The 17,414-nt window shown below is 39.5% G+C and overlaps 1 protein-coding gene across 1 annotated transcript in view; it reads right to left on the minus strand.

Moving 5' to 3' along the window:
• Nucleotides 1-17,414, minus strand: part of LOC118478212 (guanylate cyclase 2D-like) — a 78,426-nt gene that overhangs the window by 28,672 nt on the left and 32,340 nt on the right. Inside the window, exon 2 of the mRNA XM_035971353.1 lies at nt 3,437-3,840. Coding sequence (XP_035827246.1) covers nt 3,437-3,833 — 397 coding nt within the window. The 5' untranslated portion in view covers nt 3,834-3,840. The remainder of the gene's footprint in view (nt 1-3,436; nt 3,841-17,414) is intronic.

A 17,414-nucleotide genomic window follows, 5' to 3' on the forward strand; every position in this document is an offset into this window, starting at 1 on the left:
GTATGAATTTTCGCCCTTTTTCCCCCACTGCATCCTCCCGCCCCTCTTCCGCTCCCCCTTTCCCACGAGTCATTCAATCATTTAAGTTTCTGCATGACATCGTTCCCGGAGATATATAGCCTGGAACCTAATTATTACGCAACTCCTTTTTAGATGGGCTTTTACCCAAATCCAAAACCAACATAAGGAGAATATGAAGTAAAATTGTAAATGCAAATTTTTTCTGGTGTGTGGATGGAATCTTTTTACCCCTCTCCTACTGATACCAAAGATACTACACCCTATCGTAGGCTGTACTATCTTTGCTGATACTACTATGTCTTACTTCTTGCTGTCTGTCCTACCGATGCTTTTCAATAGAGCCCAGTCCAGCAATGCAGTAAACCCAATAAAGGCAACCGTGAATGAGAAGATATGTGTGAGTGTGTGTGTGTGTGTGTGTGTGTTTGTACGTGTGTGTGTGTGTGTGTGTGTGTGTGTGTGTGTGTGTGTGTGTGTGTGCGCGTGTGTGTGAGTATGTGTGTATGAGTGTGTTGAAAAGGTGGGGTGAGTATGTATGTGTGTGAGTGTGTGAGTGTGTGAGTGTGTGTGTGTTTGTGTGTGTGTGTGTGAGAGAGAGTGTGTGTGTGTGTGTGTGTGTGTGTGTGTGTGTAAGGATGCAGGGGGGGGGGCTGACCAGCTTGTACTAAGTAAATAGTGAAGCTCAAAGGAAAGAACACAATTACATTGTAGAATAACAATATGATATTATTATTGCCAGCTCCTTATAATTCCTTCTTCGGTCTACTTATTTGCGGCAGTCTTCCTTATTTAATGAAAAGAAACATGATCTGCTCCTCTTGAATATTCTAACCCCTTTTCTTGGCTTTGCTTCTTTCCTCAGTTTCCAGCCCTTTTTTGCCCTAATTCTTTATTTTTCTCTACACCTTTCTTATTCATCTTTCTCACTTTCCATCACTCCCTTTTCCCCCTCACCGTTCTTCTCCGTCTCTTTCTCTCTATACCCTTCTCTCTGTTCGTCTGTATATCTGTCTGCCTGTCTTTAGATTTTTGTTTTTCCTCTTTTTTTCTCTTTTTTTTCTATTTTGCTTTCACCCAATCACTTTGCCTTCTCAGCCCCGTTAAGTGGACCAGGACAGGAGGAACAGGTCATTTGTAAGGTCAAGTATCAGGTCTCGTCCAATGCTTCTAATATGACCAAGAAATGTGGGAGCAGAGACAAAACAAACAAACTGTTAATTCAGACGCATTAGGAGTTTTCACAAATTGAAAAACCGCATTCGCTGTCAGATTACACTGTGTTGATGTTTTCTCAAAGCTTCAAAAAGTAATGAAAGTGTTCCGCAAAATGCCCTGATCCCAGGAAATCTGCTTAGATCCACTGTTTGGAAATTCTTCACGAGCTCTGTATGTCCTGTTCCAACCGTGCTTATTTCGAGCTGCTAAACACACATGCAAACACGCACTCAAGCAAGTGTATATGCAAACTCATGGACACACACACACACACACACACATACATAATATATATATATATATGTATATATATTACAAAAATGCACGAAAATACATCAAGAATCGAAGACACAAATAACACCCCCACCCCCCCCCTTTGCACACACACACGCACACGCGCACACACACACACACACACACACACACACACACACACACACACACACACACACACACACACAAACAAACACACACACACACACACACACACACACACACACATTGGTGGCTTACTCAATATTTGGAGTAGCCCGAGGGCACTAACATGATGCTATAAACAGCAAACCTAGGGACCACCATGTATTCGGAAGACAAGTCGGCTATAAAAACATGGTATAATCATTACAGCTATGTAGCCCTCTTTAAATGTGTTACGTTTGGCTGTTGTTTACTTTAACACAATACTGTTTATTTACCATTTACCAGGTCACATTCTATAAGTTTTACCTTAGAACAATTAAGACAATCGACTATGTGCTGGTGCCTGAGCCACTAGTGAGTTACACTCAGTTATAACTTACATTTGTCCATCATCTGTGGGCGAAGTTGGCAATCATTTTCTTTTTTGTGATCTTCAGTATCCAGCAGGAAAAAGTTCCCTGCGAGTAATTTTGTTAATTTCTAAACCTTCGTTCCAAATTCAATATCACTTTTACGACAGGGCGTAGTTTTCAATAAATTTATAAATTGCGTGTCCGACTGTTGAGTTGTCTGCGGTCTGCCAACGATAACATTCTCGTTTATAAACCTAATAAAAACTACGACATATCGTGAAATAAATAACAGATTCGGAACAAGCCTTTCAAATTAATGAAAAGTCTGACTCCCGGGTGATTCTCTATACTTGTGGGATTATTTTCTTTTTTTTTAAAAACCAAGATGGCATCAATTATTATTGATTTTTTCTCATCACAAAGAACACGGACAACAGTTACTGTCAGTTGTGACTGAACGTGTAATTACCCTCTAAGACTCACAATAAGGAGACTTATTCAAGCAGGTTGGGCTTTCCTCTATGGAAACGTTTGGCTTGGAAGACGTACGAGTTTCAATAATCACCGAACGAGCGTATTTCAAGTTGTGTAAAGCGAACATAATTGTCTTGAAATTGAACAAAATGGAGCGATGTTCCTGATTACTGACGCTATAAACCAAAATCTTTCCAGATAATGATCTCTAGCAAGATTCTGGATTTCTTCGCCAGTAATAATTAAGAGCTCAACCAATACAAATTTCGCTCCCTCGCCGTGAAGAACCTGTGTTTTTTGCTGCTTCCTCCTTTTTATGACCCTTACGGAAGTTGATGTTGGTTCTAAAACTGTAACAGTCAATTCTAAGAACAATCTTGCAATACCGAGACTGCTGATTTACTATGTTATAATGTGATGAAAACTTAAAAACTTGTGTATAGACGTAATACAAGACGAGTCATAAAAATGATTACTACGCAATACAAAGTAAAAGAATTTCCCCCTCTTTCCCACTAAATCTTTATTTTTCAATATTTTTGCCCCAAGCGTATAAGGCTAATTCTTTAACGGTCGATGCTGCGGAGGGAACACAGCAGTCAACATTTACTTCCTCCGTGGAATAACTAACTAACTACAATTAGCGTCTGTAGTGTGTCGGTTGTATGCAGGAGACCCGAGTTCGATTCACGTTAGTGAGAAAAATATTTTAACCAGTATGTCGGTCTTTCTGCTTGGATGTTCTCGTACATTACAAGAAAATAAGCCCCCCCTTCCAACGCCCCCCCCCCTTAAAAAAACCAACCCACAACAAAAACTCACTAATTGGTAATTTAATAAACACTCAAGTCAGTTAATAAACATCCAAATTAATTAAGAGATATATTATTACCCAGAAAATTCAAAACAAATTGCCTAGCATACAAACCAAGCAAAATCCTTCAATCACTCACCTATAAAAGCATCCACCTTCTTGCCAGTATGCGAGAGGTCAGTGACCATATCTACCACCTGCTGGAGACCCTTGCCCGTGTCGCAGCCAGTATCTCTCACAGTGACGCTGAAGTTGTAGCCCAGCCGTCTGAGATGTATCAGCTGATCGTCGTCGTTCACCTTATCCAGGGCAAGGTAGGCTGCAGCGACCACCTCCACGCCCATGCTTTTTTGCCCACTCAGCGGAACCAGGACCCCCATCTGGAAGGTCCTCTGGGACGATGCGTGGCGCGGGAAGAGGACTGGGACGGCGAGGAATGTCAGGAGAGACAGCGCGGGGAGTAGGCTTTGAGTGAGGGTTGAGAGAGTGCTTGAGAGGCGGCGGTTTGGAGGAGTTAGACATGTTTGGAACTTCATAGTGAGTCTGGGGAGGTATACATGTAAACAGTAGTAAGATTGTAGGTTTTACTAACCTGGATTTAGATCTAAACGAAATTAATGAAAAACTGGAAATAAAACTACAGTGACTTCAGACTCCTCAGTAAAACTGTGCACCCTTTTATTGATTCTGAATCACTGTTAATATTTTCAAATTCGAAAGTTAAGTGGTTTGGAAGTTTTAGGCGGCGAAAGTGACAGACTTTCACAAATATGATATGCATAGATTTTCGGTTATTTCAAAGGTTAGTATGATAAGCTTTGTGTTAACTTCCAAAGTCGGGAAGTACACAGTCAAATGAGTGGAAAGACGTTAAAACTAGAACCAACGTGATGCCCACAAGAGTCATTCCAATAAACATTGAATTATTATATCCTAGATCGTGCTTGACTGACCGTCTGCATAGACAAAAAGAGCCATACATACAGATCGTGCCCCGTCAAGGTGCAACTCTTTGCTCTCTAGAAAATTTTCGTTTCAAAGCGTGGGCAAAACACCAGTCTCGCTTTAGTCAAGTGCGCGAGGCACCCCCCACCCACCCCATTTTATTTCTTCTTTTGTGCTTTTTTTGTTGTCACCAAACAGTCAAATGGTACGCGCCACAGTGAACTGGAACTACGTTAGAGTGCACAGTCGTAAATGTTAGACCTATGAATAGAAGTCTATGGTTAATTGTGATGCCAACTGAGCAAATGGTGCCGTAACAAGATGAGACTAGAAACCATCAGATCTCTCCCGCAATGCTAAAGGGGAAAATAGCAACCCAAAATAACAGTATTGATTTTTATACTATGTTAAACAGCAAATTATTCAGCCATTCAAAACCGCGTGTATTCACATGAATACCTCAGAAAATTGGTGCCAAATATGGAATGAGAAGAGAATTGACAGAAAAATTACCCCAAAACTGGCCTTACTCAACAAGATGTGTCACGAGAAATAATCTTTACACGCAATACATTCCTGCGCTTAAAGAAAAGAGCATTTTGTTACTAAATAAAAGCTCAGCGTGTTGTAAATTTAATAATAGCTTTAAACATCTCAGTTCAAGAAAAAATTGAAAGTTAGACTTTAACTTACCAATCATCATCATCATCATCATCATCATCATCATCATCATCATCATCATCATCATCATCATCATCATCATCATCATTATTGTTGTATAATGCTATTTAAACAGTATATAATTATTTTTGAGACTAGTGTTTTTAAAATTAGTTTTTGTTGATGCTTTTTATGTTGTTTTCTTTACTTCTAATGTTATCGTAATACAAAAAAAGTTCAACGTTTTTCCCCATTCAGGCTTCACCTGAAACATAATAAGTAGAAAAACAACAACAACCAATATCATCATCATCATCATGATCATCATCATCATGATCATTATCATCATCCACCAAAATATTGTCGAAAAAGTTGAGAGGGGAAGGAGAGGCCTAACTATTTTTCGGTCAGTAAATATAAATATCGATTTTTTAAAATTTCCATTCCCCCCCCCTTTTTTTTTTTAGAGGGGCGTACCACTTAAATGGTTAGTCGTTAACATCGACGGCTACCTCAAGAGCGACAGAACAGAATTATATTAGGTAATTTGTTTATGAACGCGGAGGTGCAGAGATCTGTACATGTAACGGGAAAAGGGGCTCACAAAGGGGATCTTTTAGTTGGTTACCACACTGTGCCCGGCTTGGCTTAGTGCGAGCCAAATCAAGAAGTTAAATATTTAGAAATCAATGACTGCGTATCACTTGATTTCTCTGAACATGCAAGTGCTCTAGCCTTCTCAAGGTCAAGTGGGATTGCTAAAAGCCGACGGGTTGTTGGTGCTTGAAGGTGGAATAGATACAGGGATTAATTGACGCATTTTGTAAAGTCAGAAAGAAAGAAAGAGAGAGAGAGAGACAGAGAGAGAGAGAGAGAGACAGAGAGAAAGGGAGAGAGAAAGGGAGAGAGAGATGGGGAGAGAGAAAGGGAGAGAGAAAGAGAGGGGGGAGAGAGAGAGAGAGAAAGAGGGATAAGACATAAAAAAAAAAGAAAGAAACAAATAGGGGGGGGGGGGGAAGAGAGGGGGGGGGAGAGAGAAAAAGGGGCTCCAGGAGTAGTTATGGTTTTGTGCACATATTGGGTGGAGCATACTTTGCTCGTTAATCAGAAAATAGCTTTGTTTGATTCTCAGTCGATATTATTTGCACTATATTTTTGGGAAAGGAGAGCCTTTTATGTAGCTTGTTATTGTCATGTGGGGACATGTTTTGCACCTGGGTTCGTTTGGGGTCATTCTGGATTCTGGATAAGAAAAAAGGCATTGAGTTGTAGGGTTTTTTGCGGGGATGGAAGACGTTGGTAGCTTGTGTAAGGGCGAGTAGGTCGCCAAGATTCAGGAGGTTGATGGGGAGCAAAACCTGGACTCGCAACAAAGCACAGAAAAATAGAAGAGTAGCTTGGGAAATGAAAATTATCAGAAAATCACTAAACATCACAAGAAGAGACAGACAAAAAATATAACAACCCAAAGACATCAGATACCAAGTAGGCGTTGAATTGAGCAAATAAATGCATGGAAAGACAATAGATGAGGCGGTTTAAACATGCAATGAGATTGAGATCATGGTATGAGATTCCTGAGTTCAACGAAATACGGTATTGCTTTATGTCAGGAAATCATGGGTCAGCTTGAAACGTTGCTAGCTAACGGGCTCGGTTGAAATCATGACTGGCCTAGCTAACCAATGGCGGATTTCCAAATCGCTCAAGACAAGGCTCGCAATTCCAGGTTCCAGGAGGCTTTCCAGTTTGCCGAAATGTGACGTCTCGACCTCCCTGAGGCCCACCTCATGGTATAAGCTGCAGCTTTAGTAACGTAAATAAGTTAGATGGAGAGCAATTAAGGAAGGCTGAAAGGCGTAGTCTTCCATTTTATTAAATTTTCCCAAAACACGTTTGAGTTATTAATCATTGATATTTTGAACTCTAGTTCGTTTTTGGTGGTGGGCGGTGTTATGAATGAAAGGCCTTTTTGTGGGATAGCTAATTGTAGAAAAATAAATTTTGGCAGTTAACTTTATAAACCTCGATGGCTTGAATGCAATGACGTTTTTTGCGGGTTTTTAAAATATATTTTAATGTGCGCTCGCGTGTGCATGCGTTTGTAGGCATATAATCTATGCATAATCTATATATATATATATATATATATATATATATATATATATATATATATATATATATACATATGTGTGTGTGTTATGTGTCTGTGTGTGTGTGTGTGTGTGTGTGTGTGTGTGTGTGTGTGTGTGTGTGTGTGTGTGTGTGTGTGTGTGTGTAATAGATTATTATTGGTATATAATATTTGTTCATAGTCTCACGTGTGTGTCTCTGAGTTATGCCTGAATGCACAATTATTGTTGTATTTGTGTGTATGTGCTTGTGTGTGCGATGCAAAATCTACACCTCCATTCCTCGCCGAGAATGCGACACCGACTGAATAAAACCTTGAAAGCGAATACACAACTGCATCCTTCACCAACGAGCACTCGATATCCCATTTCAGGCAGCTAAAAGCGAGCTATTTGTGAGAGGGGACTTTATGTGGCATTTAAGCATCTACTTGATTTTGAACACATAAAGCTGAGCCAAGAGCATAATGATTTAAGAGGGAATTTTGCTTCCCCCTTCAACGTTATGTGGATTGTTTGTGGCCTATGAGGTTTTATGTGAATTTTGTAATCAGGCAGTTATCATTTATGAAGTGGTCGTAATGATGCTTCTCTGTTGTTTATTTGTGAAAATGTTAATTTATTGATGGGTACGCTTTTGTATGCATGTGATTGGTGTGTGCATATGCATGTGCGTGTGTGTGTGTGTGCGTGTGTGTGTTTGTGTGTATGTGTGTGTGTGTTGTGTGTGTGTGTGTGTGTGTGTGTGTGTGTGTGTGTTTGAGTGAGAGAGAGAGAGAGAGAAAGAGAGAGAGAGAGAAAATGTTTCTGTGTGTGTATGTGTGTATGTGTGTATGTGTGTGCGTGTGTGGTTTTGTTTGTGATTATTTCTGTGTGTCTGTGTGCTTGTGTGTTTTTTGTGTGTATGTGTGTGCGTCTGTGTGTGTTTTTTTGTTTATCTGTGTTTTTGTGTTTGTATGTGTAAAACAAGATACATTTTTAAACGTATACTAACATGAACGAACATAAACTGAAAAATCCAAAAAGTGTTCCTTGCGGCTAATTCTTCTGCACCCCTCAGAGCTGAAAAGGAAATGGCTCCTTGGGCTTTTAGCTTATCGACATACAGTTGTAAACTCCCCTGATTCAGATTCTATTTTTTAAACTATTTTGAGATTAGTTATGAAACGGCATATGATCGGAAACCTTAGTTTAAAACCCTGTTGGGGGTGTCTGTGACGCTAAGTTTAGTTTTAATGTTCCCTTTTTCCCTTTAGACAGAGTTATAAAAGGTCATTAGGTTTAACTTCTTTTCAACTTACTTGCTCTATCATTTTTAGATATTTCATTGGACCTTTCGAGAATATGTTCAGGGTAAAGTGTTCCTCTGCCAGTTGCGCTTGGCATACCATGTTAAGTTTGATATATAGTCTTCAATTTTCATTAGGAGCTTGATCAGCTCCAGTAAGATCTAGACAATGAGAATCAAATGGCATTCTAACTGCAGATGCTTTAAGCACCCAAGGACCCAATCTAGATAAATAAAGTGGTAGGCTGCGTGCTGTGAGAAATGTAAGGATGCGCGAACTGCAGTAAAACACACTGCCACTTGAAGTGTAAACTCGGCTGAAGATCCTGACATCAGATACATTATGGAAACAATAAATGACTCTCTGATCCCCATTATCGCTCTGTCTGTTTCTCCCCGTGATGTGTGTTTTATTACCATCGTTTGGGATGAAAAAAAAAACTGGTACAAATAAGCTAATAGACAGTCATGATCATCTCCCAAATACACGTAGTCCCAGCTACATCACATCGTGCTCTAATAATTGTCAGAGGCCTGAACAGTTGAATGTACAACAGTGATTGTCAAATGTTAAGTAGTCAGCGGCCACTTTTGCCACGTAATGGGCTAATATTTTCGTACTGCCCACCTAAGAGTATATCAAAGCAGACCGTTACATAACAACACCTGCCACTGCTTGGATGATCCCCACCGCACACCAAAATTATATTAAAACCCTCGTCATCATCACCACCACCATCATCATCATCATCATCATCATCATCATCATCATCATCATCATCATCATCATCCGGTGCCTTGCCGACTGGCGTGGGCGATCATGGACCTCCACTTCAATCTGTTTTGCGTTGCAGTGATGGTGTTTGTTCTTGCTGTTCCCAGCAATGTTGTCAACTTGTCCAGTATATTTCCCTCTGTCTGCCTCTGCCTCTCTTTCCATCAAACTAAAAATTCATTAAAACCCTCACTAGTCAATAATCCAGAACCAACACCATAAGAAAAAGACAGATGAGATTCTTTGGCCACGTAAATAGATCAAAAGGACCAGAGGAAAGATAGAGGGAAAGAAGAGCAAAGGAAGACAAAGAACGACATACGAAGATGGACTGAACAACTTTTGCAACGAACAACACAAAGAGAAAAACCGAGCTGAATAAGAAGATAGACAACAGAAAGGAATGGAGTGCCTTGATCGTCAATTTCTGCTCCAGAAGAGCAAGAAGTTTGTGATATCGCCCAAGTTTGTAGGAATTGATATAAAATGTAACTGAAGAAAATTGCTTTCACTCTACATTGTCTTTCCCTTCACACGCCCCTTCTTTCCACCCACATCTGCCGCCCACCTAATAGACTTGTATAAGTAAACGCGAGGGTGTGATCTATCAAGCCAACCTGATCAAGCTAAAAGGAGTCCGTTATTGGGATACATTGTTAAGGCATCGTAATGAAATCAGGCGCTCGTCAAAATAATGAAACCAAAGGAACCGACATTTTTCCACTTGATGGCAGTTTTTATCCAATTTGTTGTTGTTTTTTGCTTAACACTTTTTTATGTTCATTTAAAAGCATATTTCTGTATAGATTTTCTTGAGAAAACGTTGGTTAAAGGTACAAACAATGTAATTTTCTCAGTTTCCAAGTGCCCTCAAGCTATGGGAATCATCAAACTTTGGCGGCCATTTCCTTGCTAATTTTACTTCTGAAACAAAGCTACCCCCGCCTCCTTGAAAGGCGAATATTTCGACTTCAGTTTAGGATAAATGAGTACTTTTTTCCTTATATAGATAGATTAACTAACAAGCTATAAGATGACAACAATAACTCAATATGCCCAAAATTTGACGAGCGCCTGATTCCACTGCGTCGTGACACTACTTCGCCGTTAGCGACAAGTCAACAATTATCTTCTTCTCGAAATGAATTATCCATTCAAATCTATCTACGCTGATAGACACACACTCACTAACACATGCACTCAAGCTTGTTTGTTTTTGTGTTGTTGTTTTGTTTTTGTTTTGTTTTTGTTTTGTTTTTGTTTTGTTTTTGTTTTGTTTTGGTTTTGTTTTGGTTTTGTTTTGTTTTGTTTTGTTTTTGTTTTTGTTTGTTTGTTTGTTTGTTTGTTGTTGTTGTTTTTTGTGGGGGGGGTTGGGGGGGGTCTTTTTGGGGGCATATACAGATTATAAATGAGTGGTTAGAGAACATAGCACCATCACAAACAAAACTTTATAAAAAAATATATACTGCATCTCGGAGTTTTTAGCACACTCTTAAGTGTTCAGTGTTCCTCGATGAGAAAGAAAACGTCACTTTCCAGACAAGCACAGTACTCGTGTGCAAAGGTATTCAGAGATTAATTTGATACTATACAATCAGCTAACCACAAGCTAAAGATACACACAAAGGAGATGTGTTACTAAGCTTTAAAATCTTAACTGTTCAAGACCTCCAGCATTCACGTCTTTTCCTGTAAGTTAAAACCAGAAAATAACGATATGTCCAGTTTTATAGTTGTTAATCCCCCTCCCCGTCTCAAGAACTACTATAAAAAAATAAATATATGAATAAATAATGAATAAATACATGCACACACAAGAAGTCAGCAATATGCACACCATAAAATTAAGTAAATACGGGGTGATCTCCAAAAAAAAACAACCAACTATACAACTTGTTTTATTAATATCTTCCTAAATACTGAAGTTTTGCGTTTCAGATTTGAACATAATATTTGGAAGCCAAAGTTTGATCTTCATTTCAGAAAAGTCCATTGAATGGTTTTGCTTTATATGGCGCATTGAAAAAACAACCCATTTTCAACCTTGTCCCCATTTTCGTAGCACGACTCAGCATATCGCTTTAGTCCTATCACTAAAAGTAGAAGCAGTCGCGCCATATTGCAAGCAACAGCAGTCTAACCAGTGAACAGAGGTCTGCAGATATTATTTTTCGCAAATTTCGTTGGGCTACTGAGATAATGGTTAAGTTTAGAAATGAGCAGAGAGCTTTATATATTGAACATATTATTCTCTCCATAAATTCACCATCCCTGACCTTTCGTAAGTTCTGTGCACGGCATGGAAGGAATGCTTAGGTGCCTTTTGGTATCATGAGTAGAGAAGTTCCGTCAGTTTGGATCTATAGCGAATCAGAACTAAACATTTTCCTTAAAATGACCACTTCAGGCCGAACACGCACTATGCGTAGCTCTTTCAACGTCACCAGGGTGCAGAATTCACTAGTCGAGACCAATGAGACGTCTGTCCGCAGACGATCTGCACCTAGGACTTTCCTACACCTCAACAGTCTGCATTCTCATGGCAGATCTTAACCTGCGACTGTGCCATTTTCATATCCACTCGGCTGAGATGACATGGATCAGACCATGGCAATATGTGTTAATGGTTCCTCGATTGTCTTGAAAAGCGGAATCATTTCTTCGATGACATTATTTTGGTTTAGTGCAAAGCCCATTTTCACCCTTCGGGATATGTTAACTCCAAAAATGCTGTCTATTGGGAACCCCACTCCCTAGTGTTTCTGGAAGCCACTTCATACTGAATACGTACAGTGTATGTGGCTTTAAACACTCATGGTAGAGCAAGTCCTTCTGTGTGGACGCCATTTAACATTTCGAAAGATGCGTTAAAAATGTGTCGAGTCCAAAAGAGGGCAATTAGAATACCGCTTCGAGGAATTCCAGAATGAAATCGTTAGTTTGGTAAACTCTGTAAAAGAAGTTACATATTGTTTAAACGTTACAGGGGTGGATAATTAAATGTCAAAGAGAAAATAAAGAAAAAGGGCAACCAATCTGTCCACGACTTCCTTTACAAGATTTTAAAAAATTGGTGAACTTTGCGTTTTTTGAGTTCTTTGTTCTTTTAGCTATTTACATTTTCAAAAGAAGTTTCTTCTTCGTGGATTTTATGTCAAACAAATTCCTTTTGGATGAATTATGCCTGTTCCAAATGACAGCGCTCCAGAACAACTTTTGTGCGAGGTTTTCAGAAAAAAGAAGTTGTACAGTTGTTTTAGACTTTTTGTGGACCACCCTGTACATTAAATTAGAACAAAAACCACCCCTCTCCCAAAAGAAGGCAAGTTAAAGTACTCCCTATCAACTTCGTAGTTCATTCACCTTGTAATAAATTAACGTGTCGAGAACATGCATTAAAAAGAAAAATGCTCATGATAACAAAAAGTAGCAAATGTGAACGTCTAGAAATAGACATGAGGCTATTTTGTCTTAGGAAGTGAAGCTGTCCAGGGACACGATATTCTCTTGTAAATTAACTGCTGCCATGGCAACTACGTTTTTGTGAATAACTTGTGCAGACAGCAATGGGCGGAAAGAGGCGATAGGGATCCGAGGTGAACAATTGTGTTAACTGAACATGCCGTTAGAGATGCCTCTGTCTCGATTAAATAAAACATGGTTGGTAGTTTTTATGATTGTATACCACATTGACATTGTTCACAAAAACAATACGTGTGAGGCTAAAGTATTCCATTTTCGTACATAAAAGGGTTGGGTTTTTTTCGAGAGGGGGGTATTGGCGTGCTGGAATCAGCTTAATTGACAAGACCTTTAAGAAAGATCCTTTTTCTCCAAAGGTGAAACAAAGAAATAGCCTGGCTTTTCAAAAAAGACAAGTTGGGTTAAGAGGTGGAATGGGGTTTTAGATTGGGGGAAGGGAGGATATTGGGGAGGGGTGGGGGTGTCGGGGGCTTGTCTGCCTCTTCGACGTATATACAATCAAAAGTAAGGTTTCTAGAGTTTTATCAATTTTCGTTTTGACTTCTCTCTACCAACGTGGGCGATCAACTAACATAGAGGGACTAGTAAGGATAGACACAGAAGCAAAATAATGACAATTGAAAAGAACTTTTAACATGAAATCAGAATCAAAGACTCTCAAAGAGTGGAAACGATGACTCTGATGAGTTAATTACATTGGTCCGGCTGCACGCAAAATACGGGAATGCAATGTCCGAATGGGGGAGGTATTTTTATAGAATTTAATCAAATGTTCGCTTGGATGCTGTGACCTTTTTTAGATTAAACCCAAACATGACCCAGAAGATGCGGATACGTTGCGTTCTTATCGACTCAGTTTTGCATTTGCTAGACCAAAAAGGGCTGGTTTCCTGAAATCAAAAATAGCTAAAAAGCAGTAAGACGATGTCTAGAAGCTTAGAGGGAAAAACCCTGGCCACAGCGCCAGACGTATTGATTAAAGCTCGAGGAACAACGGCTCTTTCTGCCGACGGGGTTCTGCTACGAAACCAAATTGAAGTTTGCTTTCTTCAGTTGAGACTAGTGAACATAAACTGATAGTAGCATATTGTAACATACACTGTGGCAAAATAATGATATTGTTCGGTCGGATCATTTGCTCAATTGGAATCTTGATAAGCAAGGGTATCGATGACACGTGCTTGAACCTCCAGTGTTACCTTCTTGAACATGGCTTGGTTGAAGGGTTTACAAAGATCTCCACTAACATGACTTACGGTCATAATGGAGTTGTCGTCCCTTCATATTACCATTTGACACAGTTGTCACAGACGCTATACCCATAATCCACGATGCCATACATTGCCTCCGAGTACGTAAGGGCTGCATTTTTCAACTTTGCATATGTATAAATTCAACTTTGCCTGGCTGACCAAGTCGTAAAAATGCCTGATTTAAAAAAAATTCAGAGGCAGCATTCTATTCTAAGTTACCCTCAGGGAAGCGCCATGTTGACGCACCTAAACAAGCGCTTCAATGATTCCTTGAAAATACCCTAAAGGACTTAAGTGTTAATCCCTTGACAAGGGACAGTCTAGCTCCTTACAGACCCAGTTGGAAAGCTACAATAACAGAGGGCAGCAAATTACATTATGAGGCTTCACGAATTAATAATAAATGTTGAAGCCAAGAGAGAGAGGCTGCAAGCTACGCACTTTCGCTAGTGGGAATGAAGCTTTTAAATGCTCAAAACGTGGTAAACTCGTCTCTATCGGAACTGGTCTAATTGGTCAAAGCAGGATTCACGCGATATCTTAATCTTTATTACTTCTATATTGCCTAGGAAATGCTCATCTCTCTAGATGCATATGTCATCGCCGGACATTGGCGGGCGAACTGCTGACAGTATACATATTATAGAACTGAAACCAAGTTAATATTTAAATTACAGTTATGAGAAACTATACCAGGAATGGATATGCTAAAATGGAAGATGACTTTGTGTTATAGATGTGTCCTTGCATATATGATATTTTTTGGTTTCCCCTCCTATTTACGAGTTTAGACTTTCGAAACCTAAAAAGTAATGTCAAGCAAGTGTCAGTGACACGGGGTTCAGACGGGTGGTCACTTGAGTGTGTCCTTGAGCAAGATAGGACAACCTTAGCTAAAAAAAACAAAAAACAAAGCAAGAAACAGGGCATTGCACAGTGGCGACTAGCAATGAAGGTTTGAGAAATTGTTCTTGATTAGTGTAATATTGTGTATCTGTGTGAGCTGTATTCATTTATTTTTATGTATTTCTGTTTGCTTGTAAGTATTTATCATTTGCTTCTGGGGAAACAGTTCTCTACTCTGGACATTTGGAGGACATTCTGTTATCAACACACGCCAAGCGGGCTTTGATAGGATGGGAAACAGAGGGCCCGCGACAAATATCAGCTGAATTCCGTTCACAGAAGAAAGACATCAACCTTCATATTATCCAGGAATATGCCCCCACCAATGTTAAGGACCAGGATGTGAAAGAGACTTTCTGCAAAATGCTACAAAATACTATTGATCAGGTTAGAAGGAAGGACATTTTGATTTTAATTGGAGACGTCAACACTAAGGTAGGCAGTGACAATGTAGGATTTCAGGAAATCATGGGGAAACACGGACTTGGAGTTAGAAACGAGAATGGAAAACTGTTTGCAGAAATATGTGCAACAAATGGGCTCATGACAGGAGGGACTGTTTTTCCACATAAACAGATACACAAAGCAACTTGTGTGTCGCCAGACCAACAAACTGAAAACCAGATTGACTATATATTTGTCAACAAGAAATTCAGGAGATCAATAAGGAATGTTAGAGTTTACAGGCGTGCACAGGTAGTTTCGGACCATCATCTGCTCATTTCAGCAATCCGACTAAAACTAAAGCAAAGACAGGGAATTGTCAATTATAAGTACCGGTACAACGTGGAATTTCTTAGAGAGCCATCGTCAAGAGAGGCATTTAATGTAGCAGTAAAGAACAGGTTCCAAGTGTTGGAAACACTAGGCGAGGATAGCAGCTTGGAAGAAACATGGGAGGCAATGAAAGACGGCTGGACCACTGTGTGTCTAGAGGTACTGGGGAAACGGAAACGTGAGCACAAGCCTTGGATATCTACCACCACTCTGAGGAAGATAGAAGACAGGAAAAGGAAAAAGGATCAGGTAAACAGGTCAAGACAAGAGCAGCCAAAGCAAAGGCCCAAGAAGAATACACCAAAGCAATGAAGGATGTAAAAGTCAGCGTACGGAAAGACAAAAAAAAACTATTTAGATGACCTAGCAGTAGGGGCAGGAAACATGAGAGGACTGTATGAAACCACAGGCTTTACCGTGGAACCCACAAGGAAAACGTAAAAAGGGAAGACCAAAGAAGACATGGAGGCGAGTGGTACAAGCGGAAACTAAAAAAGCGGGGACATCATGGAAACATCTAGAAAAGGATGCTCAGGACAGGCTTTGCTGGAGTATGTTGTTGGCGGCCTATGCTCCACTTTGAGTTAAAAAGGGCAAGAGAGAGAGATTTATCATTTTTTATTTTTGTATGTACGTTTGCCATTCCGACTCAAATTATCTCATGGGAATCAATAAACTAATCTATATTTATCTTTTTTAAATGTTTATATTCATATTAATTGTTGTATTCTTAGACGATTGTTGATCTGTATACCACTTGTATTTTCTACTTTTAAAAAAAAGTAATAAAAATATAATAATAATAATAATAACAATAATAATAGTAATAATAATAATAATAATAATAATAATAATAATAATAATAATAATAATAATAACAATATTAATAATAATATTAAGCACAATTCTCCGCTCAACAGGAAGCTCTATGCACTTTAAAATCTATATTTTTTATTATCCCAGCAAAGTCGAGAACGTTCAGACACATTCTCGGCTTTCCGGGAAGCATTCAGTGCAAGCAGCTGATTAAGTGCTCAAAAACTAACAAACTAAAAAAACGAAAAAAATCGTCGTTGTCTATTGCACGTTACCCATTCCCACCAGGACGAAAGAAGGAAAACCCATGTAAAGTGCGTTCTCCGGTGACACAACATCGGGCCCCTAACGGAATTCGAACCCCGGACCTTTCAGATGAGAGCCCAACAGCATAACACTAAAGCTTGACACTACTATGATACTACCACTACCATCATCACCACCATTACCAACACTACCAAGACCAAACAACAACAGCAACAACAACAGCAACAACAGCAGCAACAACAGCAACAACAGCAACAACAAATACGTCTTGGGAGCGAAAGGGAGAACAGATCTTAATATTGTCTAGGGTGCAAGAGAGAATCAATTTCGTCTGACAGGCAGAGAGAAAGGCTGAGAGCGAGAAAGTGTGAGCGAGAGAGAGAGAGAGGGGGGGATGAGTGAGTGAGTATGTGAGAAGGAGAGGAACAGTGAGACAGAGAGAGAGGGAGAGAGAGAGAGAGAGAAAGGGGGAGGGGGGAGAGAGAGAATGATAGAGATTAAAAGAGAGTAAGGAGAAACGTGAGCCTACAAAAATGAGACGTGAAAAGTGAAAGAGAAACAGTTCAAACCAAGAAAGATAGATAGATAGATAGATAGATAGATAGATAGATAGATAGATAGAAAGATAGATGGATAGATAGATAGATAGATAGATAGATAGATAGATAGATAGATAGATAGATAGGAGATAGAGAGATAGAAAGAGAGATAGAGAGAGAGAGATAGAGATAGAGATAGAGAGAGAGAATGAGAAGTAACGTGTGTGTGTGTGTATGTGTGTGTGTGTGTGTGTGTGTGTGTGTGTGTGTGTGTGT

Source organism: Aplysia californica, unplaced genomic scaffold, assembly GCF_000002075.1.
Source record: "Aplysia californica isolate F4 #8 unplaced genomic scaffold, AplCal3.0 scaffold00422, whole genome shotgun sequence".
NCBI lineage: Eukaryota > Metazoa > Mollusca > Gastropoda > Aplysiida > Aplysiidae > Aplysia > Aplysia californica.